Below are 7,820 nucleotides of genomic sequence, written 5' to 3'. Positions count from 1 at the left end.
CGAGCAGATGATCACGAGTAATACAAAATTGCTTGATGAATGGTGGGGAAATTAATATCAATTAGAATGATTGTCCCAGAGAGGGACTAATAACACCCTCCGGTTTCGAGCTGTTATGGTGCCTGTATGTGTATTGTAGAATTTGTACACACTTGGCAATTTGGCAACTGAAATCGCCAGTGTAAACACAAAAGTCGTGCGTCCAACCGATCGATAGCAGCGAGTCGGGAAATTAGAACATGTTCTAATTCACCAACACGGAGCAGGCGAGTTGGACGTTTTTTAGCCAAGTGGCCAATCAGAGAACAGCAAACAGGGGTGTGTCCCTCCACCCTAGGGGGAGAGCACGTTTTTGCTTTAGGCGCCACGCTGGCGGCATGTAATACATGCAAAAATGCTTATACGCATCGACCCGCACACACGCTACAGGTCAAATGTTGAAACGTTTGCCGCCTCGCGGTCGATAACGTAAGAGCTTTGAAGTTAAACATACATATAGAGGTTGGTAGAAAGAAGAAAAACGCCAACTTGACTGCATAAAATCGTCAGTGTAAACCTTAGAAATCATCCACTAGATGGCGTTGGCATGTCATATATAACCAAATGGGTTTATTTACGGAAAACGGCCATAAATCTTTCCGAAAATGTCGGACAAAAAAATTCATCGCAGGTGCACAACTACATTGGGTACTGGTGACGTGTACCAAATATTGTTAAAATCGGTCCAGTACTTTTAGAGGAGATGTCCGGACAAGTCTGGTGGCGGACAGACGGACAGACGAACAGACAGACAGACAGACAGACAGACCAAGTGTTTCCAGAATAACCCCTCCTCCTAACTTTGTTGGCGGGGGGTATAATAACGACTGGTGCAACAACATCACACTAATGACTGATAGGATCATGTAACTAGTTATGCTTACTGGCATGCAGGGATCTGCCAAGACAGATAGGAAATATTTGTGACCATTATCCTTGACTAAATCAGTCTGACACGTCTGCAAAAAATAAAAAACATTTTTATATAAAGACAACATTATATAAAAATAGTTAAAAACAATACAAATAGTAAAAACAGTTACCATGTGGATCACTGAACCACCTGATGATTTTTTCGTGCTGTTTTCAGCAGTTTGTAATTTTGTATTTGAAGTACGTACGCTATCCACGGCGAGGATTTTCGCCCAGATAAACACCAGTAGAGGGCGCAGCTCTCTTGCCGAGCTCTGCAGAAGCTTCAGCACATAGGGAAAGATACCGACTGACAACGCCTAAAAGAAAGATGCACACAGCCATTAGACAATATTACAACGCGATAATTTTACAATATACGAAAAAGCCAATGCATGAGAATGCTCAACAGCTAACCTGACTCTCATTAAAAAATACTTGACTCTAGGTTCTAGGGTTATTTTCAGTTTATTTAGGTTAAAATTACGCTACATTAAAAATTTCATGGTTCAATCAACATTAGAAATGTATTTTTTTAATGTATTAAAACTAACTACTACAGTTTGATTACAACGACGGTGGCGCCACTCAAAGCGCACTATCTGAAAAGTTGCGCAAACGGACTTTTCAGCCAAGGGCTACAGACCGAGGGTGTTTCAGTGTTTCTTATTTATTAATTTAAAAGCAGAAGGATTGCAATATCTTATAAATGACATATAGTTTCAGTTATAATATGGATAAATTTGTCCTAAAATGAATATCGTTTGGTTAAATAGCATTTAAGTATAAATATAATTGCACTTTTGTGATTAGCCCTCAGTCTGTAGCGTGCAAACTAAATTGGCTAATGCACAACTTTTCCAGGGTGGCAGCATGATCGCGGGTGTCATGTCAGCGCCCAAAAATTTAGATTTTTGAAATTCAATGTTGTTTTATGACAAACGTGAATACGTAATTATAAATATTTATAGGTATGTGCTATTATTTATCAATCTACTATCATAATATACTCTCAAATTCTAGAGTAAAGCATTCCTTTAAACTGTCACAGTTCACTGTCGAAATACGTTAATAAAAGAGGAACCTGCAATGATCGCTTTGATGGCTCAACTAATAAATCAATTTGGCAGGTGTAGACTCTTAATCCAATCACTGCATTGTATTCGTTAGAATGATCAAGAATTTACGAAACAGTGCCTTTACTGCGAGTAAACTCACCAAGCTAACTGCCCATGGCCCAAGGTCCAGAAACCTGCCCAACAGTTCCAGTGCACGCAACCTGTGCACCTGACTCAATAGCACCTGCGGCAAAAAACGCACCAACATGAAGTAGCCACTCACAATCACATTACACTATAATGCAATATTATTTACATTTTATAGCCAGCATATCAGCAAAGGTAAACCATACGAACTCAAGTTGATCGTTCACGCAAACATCTTACACTAGGCTGCACCTTCAATTACTGTTTACTGATTACAGATACCAAACGTATCTATGCGACAGATGGACAGAGATCTTTCCCCTCACCTGGAGAACGATGGGAAGCTGCTCGGGAGGGCTTCTTGTCTGCGAGCCAAACGACAGCCACACCTGGAAGGCGGTCAGCTGCTCGGCAAAGAACAGACTGTGTCGATACGTCTCGCCCTCGTTCAAGATCACTGGTAGCTGCGACAGACATATATCCAGCGCCAGGTCCCACGCCTGCCTGCACGCGACACGACGAGAAGAGAACGGTGGCTTACGCGTACGTTCGAAAGCAAGACGCACACCACTGGATGTGCGGATTTTACAGTAATAATTACCAAGCCACCCCCAACTTGACTAACTACTCCATTGTTTTTGCAATATTTTAGGAGAAGGAGGGTGCCCAATACATTACTAAAAAAATACATGCTTTAATTATAGTTGATTAATTTAACGGCATCAAAGATAAAAACAAACCATTGACAATAGACAAGTCTTATTGAGAGACTATGTGCGGAGGCTTTTAGCCATGCTTTTGTGTTCGTCACTGCTCACCACATGGGATGCTGGTGAGTCGACGGAAGGTTGGGACTAGATATCGGAGTGCAGTCGTACGACCTCATGATTCGCTCGGCCAATAGAAAGTTGCGAAACAAGCTAGCGACGACAAGATCCTGTCGGAATAACTTCTGAAACAAGTCTGAAACACGAATGACGTCCATAGTCAATCGATGACCAAAATCATTTATGCTACACTGCTCAAGTGATAAGGGCGTTTCCCAATTAGTCTTCTTACATTATTATATTACTTTCCTGATGTGCACGCAGTACAAGCATGGTACACGCTCAAGTTAATAATTAACGAGCAAACAAACTAGGGTTTCTAGCCAGTGTGTAGGTTACCGGAAACTGGAAACCACTGACGGCCCGACCATGTTACAACTGTTAGTCGATATTAATCAATGTTTCACAATTTTGCCATCAAATTGACGTCCCAACTGAATCATCAGCCCATGTCATTGGCAGTTTTACCTCGCGGCAATGTGTTCCATGCGATCGTGTCGGTGATGGCGGTAAAAATCCAGTTGAGTTCACCGAGCATCGTGCGTCGGTCGTTCAACTGACCTGGAATTCTATTGCCAAGAACGTCTAAACATCACAATGAACACACTAAAGCAGTACCATGACAAAGACTAAATATGCAACTAGATGAAAAATTATCTCTAATATTCACCATGTATAATAATTTAATTCGTCACCTCAATTTCGCTGTATTCAGTAATTTTGGAATTTCGTTGCTCATCAAACAATCTGCTTGTAATTAATTGTAGAGACGTGTAGAGACAGTTTAATAAACACCTACTTGTCAATCAACTCCAGAGATATATTTGGTACTAGTTTGCCTGCATTCTGAAGCACAAACCTGCAGCAAAAAACGCCAATGTTTTGACAAGCTCTCATTCAGATGTCTGTTCACTATACTACTCTACACACAGTCCCAAAGGATGTTGTTTCGGAAAAGCAAAAAACAAAACAATCAAACAACTACAATCAACAAGGTTGTACTACATCAGATGAGCTAAAAAATAGACTGAAGGAGATACCAATTTCTACAGCTGTAAAACAGATAATACTAGTGCATGAAAACACACAGGGCTATTTTCTCATGTTTTATTTCGCTCCAAAGTTTTATCACCGCACATTTTCCCTTAAACCACTTTGTGAAACGTTAATCACAGCTGTTCGAGAAACAGCAAACATTTCTCTACAGTAACTTCTAAATGTCAGAACAAACGGCTCAAAATTGCCACCTTCCTTTCTTACTCCCTACAATTAGGTGCCAGAAAATTTATCGAAGAACCAGGAGAAGGGCGCAGGAACAGCCCAACCCATCAAAACCTTTTTTTTTTAAAGTTAACATATGAATGCTGAGAGCTAGAAACCCATGAGCTGACGACAGCATCTCACCAGCGCAGCGCGATTCTGATGGGCGTCGTCAGACAGGAAGTGAAGAGGTCGGCCGGGAGGTCAGGGTTCATCGGTAGTATCTCCTTGCTGCCGCAAGCGGCGAGCTGGATGCAGTTCTTATATGACTGCTGCGGCGGGATCGCGCCGGTACCTCGGCCATTCATCGACGCCAGCTGGACACGGCAAGAAAAAAAATGGCTGTCAAGCTCGTTGTAGTATGTGACCCAGCGTTAAATGCACAGCCCCGCACGCAGAAATGCGATCGCTTAAACGTCTTTTGAGCTGACGTTTCAAAGTCTACGTCATTCACGACGCTAGACCAACTTCATGATCTACCCTGAGGGGTATAGAACCCCCTCCCCACCACCATCCTCCCACACTACCCTGAAGGGTAGAGAAACTCTCTCCCCCATGTTCCACTAACCCACACCACACTGATGGGCATAGAAACACTATAGCTGTCATCCCCTCTGTAGTGAAACATACAATGAGTCGGGTGGTAACATATCTCACCTAACCAACATCTCCTGGTTCAAGCTCACTGGAAGATCACTGGTAGGTGGCAGATAGTGTGTGTTAGTCACCACGCTACTGGCAACAGCGATGGCGCGCTACCTACACACTCAACAGTTCATTCAACGAACATAAGCGTATGTGTAATGCGAGCTGAAGAAGTCAGGCATGCACGCCCACTGTTGCCTAGTGTGTGTGTGTAATGTACATTCTAAGGCTAGGTTAGGTAGATTAGCTAGTGGAAAATGATTCGGAAATTGCATGCTGCAGTGCAAGGGAGCACAATTGTTTACCTAGTTCTTTCAAACTCCACACATCCATCGGTATTTTTTCTATAAAGAACGGAAAAAGCGAGATTACGTGACACGACACTCCGGACCGTCGGCAACACTGACGAAGATCAGAGAGAAACGTCCAACAAGCAACAATGGCAGGCAGCAAACGAGGCATGAAAGACATGAACCACATCACTAGCCAACACTACTTGCCATCATTCAACAACTGCATGGGAACATATACGCTTCAATGCAGCAATAACTCCAAGTGCCCTACTGGTTTGCTTCTATGCCTTTCCCACAAGTTCCATATGGTGTATGCATCCCTCGCTGTCCCACATAATACAAGTAGATAACAAGTAAACTGCACTGGGACCCTCGCAAGGGAATTTTTGCCTTTGTCCACTGAAATTTCTGATTACACCCATTAATTTTTTTTAATATATTCAATCCCTGCAACTGCACACAGACCAAACAGTCATTCTTTCACCGGAGGGCACACAACATTATGGCAGAGAACAAAATATAAATAAAAAATTAATTAATAAAGAAGCCCTACCGTAGCCAGCACCAGAAGAGGCGCTGGTTGCAGAGTACTGCACCAGGTTGCCACGGGAACCGGAGGGATGCAGCGTGGCGACGCTCTGCGCCTGCCGCAGACCCATCCTCGCAGGAGACAGTGCGCTCGACTCTGCATGACATCAGTATGCGTGTGCACATGTTAGAACAGTCATTGTTGTGAGTTTGTGCACATGCAGGCACGTGGCATGCCACACACCACATGATGCGTGAACAATCAATATTTAAAAAATATCTATTGAAAAATCACTACTTTTAATTACTATATTTTCAGGAAAAAAACTTTTATGATATATATCATCTTGTCGTGATTATAAATTCATTTTTGATTCATTCACTGTTATTTGTTGTCAATAAGTTTCACAGCTAGCGCAATCATGTTTTACTCTTTTAATGCTGATCTTCAACTGCAAACCTTTATGTTTAAAATGATTAAATGCGACATAGTGCCTTTCAGTTTATCGTAAACATGACAAAAACATGACATGTACTAAACACACGCATACAACTTCTGATCAAGTTGTGCTAGAACCCAAGCCTAACTACACGAAGCAGCAAGAGTTAAGTGCATTCTACCTAGTATCACAAGTTGCCAAGCATGTTAGCTGCAAAACGCTAGATGCTACGCAATACCATACTTGTTAGTAATTAGTTCTCTAAAGACAGCTCCCAATTATCTTGGAGTTAAAACAACATAGGTCATCAACATAATTACAAATTTAACGATATTAACGAAATTTACGAATTCACAAAAACATACAATCTGCACTACAAACTCTCCAGCACTAAAACGATAAAAACCAAAATCGACATTGCGCGCGCAGCCATCGACGGCGTCGTTACCAATTGCTGCCGACAGATGGCGCCGCCGCGGTTGTTAGCGTGGCAACGAGCAAAGCGACGGGTTATAGCCTACCAGCACCGGCAGACGACGAAAGCTGCACATGCTTGACAATGCTCCACCCACCGGCGGTGGTTGCCGCAGAGATGTAGTGGCTGCCGTTCTCACGCAGTCGCTCATCTTCCAGCAGCTGCGCAGCGACCGTCACAAACTGCGCCTCGAACTGCAGCACGAGACCCTGCAGCGCCACGATCAGCTCCTGCAACAAGACAGCAGGCAACGGCTGCAGCGTGGAGCAGGGTACACGACGCCGGAGCAGCTCCCCGGCTGCTAACGAGGCAGACGATGGTAATGTACACCTGTAGCACACGGTGTATAAACCAAAAGCCAATAAACTCCAGCACGGCTGAAACCATGAGGTCAACTTCACTCATCACATCATGGTATTTAGGAATAAGCACAAGCACAACTACAATGAGGTACATTTCTCCATAAGCGAGATAACCTGCACCCAACAGCCTTGGTCATGCCCGGCCGGCTCTTGAATTTACTGTCAGCATCCGTCACTTTTCGCACAGCCTTGCCGTGTAACGCCCGGCTGGCTCATGAATTTGCTGTCAGCACCCGTCGCTTTTTTAACAGCCCTGCTGCCCAGCAGGCTCTTCCGGTCGCCACCGGCACCCGCCGCGCTCCGCCTCGCTCGTACCTTCCTGACGAGGGCGCTGCCGTCGCCGACACGCGAGACGAGCTGCATGCCGACGCCGTGGTCGATTGTGTTCGCGTGGTCCGTCCGATCGGCGGCGTTGCTCGCGAACGTGCCGAGCGCGTAGACTGCCGCCGCACGCACCTGCGCAGAACAACGAGCCGCGTTAGGAGTCGAGTCAATCGTATGGAGCTACCCGCCTTCTACGCACCGCATTTATGGGACACATTTCTAGGAAGTTATCGATATTTATGATTATATTACGATATATTATTTATGCTTCATTCATAGCAGTGCCAGCGGAAACTTCTATATTACAACCACCTGCCTATAAAGACCATGGTTGACGGTTCCGTTCACACACGTTAAAGGGACAGTAGCCTCTAGGATTTTACTGCATACAACTGTACTTACTGTATAACAAATCGTCTATACCCACATGTATTTGTCACCAGATACTTAAAGGCATAATTCGACCATCGATTATGCAATTTTAACGAATGCTACAGTAACTGGCACCTT

General features: G+C 43.9%; 1 protein-coding gene across 1 annotated transcript in view; it reads right to left on the bottom strand.

Moving 5' to 3' along the window:
* The window catches only part of LOC106821069 (regulatory-associated protein of mTOR-like), a 41,376-nt gene that overhangs the window by 15,129 nt on the left and 18,427 nt on the right, over positions 1–7,820 (bottom strand). The window contains exons 6-13 of the mRNA XM_014825711.1: positions 4,388–4,560; positions 3,783–3,842; positions 3,452–3,552; positions 2,975–3,119; positions 2,483–2,660; positions 2,170–2,253; positions 1,161–1,271; positions 887–998 (exon numbers count right to left, since the gene is read on the bottom strand). Of these exons, the coding sequence (XP_014681197.1) occupies positions 887–998; positions 1,161–1,271; positions 2,170–2,253; positions 2,483–2,660; positions 2,975–3,119; positions 3,452–3,552; positions 3,783–3,842; positions 4,388–4,560 (964 nt within the window). The remainder of the gene's footprint in view (positions 1–886; positions 999–1,160; positions 1,272–2,169; positions 2,254–2,482; positions 2,661–2,974; positions 3,120–3,451; positions 3,553–3,782; positions 3,843–4,387; positions 4,561–7,820) is intronic.

Source organism: Priapulus caudatus, unplaced genomic scaffold, assembly GCF_000485595.1.
Source record: "Priapulus caudatus unplaced genomic scaffold, Priapulus_caudatus-5.0.1 Scaffold58, whole genome shotgun sequence".
Lineage (NCBI taxonomy): Eukaryota > Metazoa > Priapulida > Priapulimorpha > Priapulimorphida > Priapulidae > Priapulus > Priapulus caudatus.
This window is presented reverse-complemented; position numbering and strand designations above follow the sequence as displayed.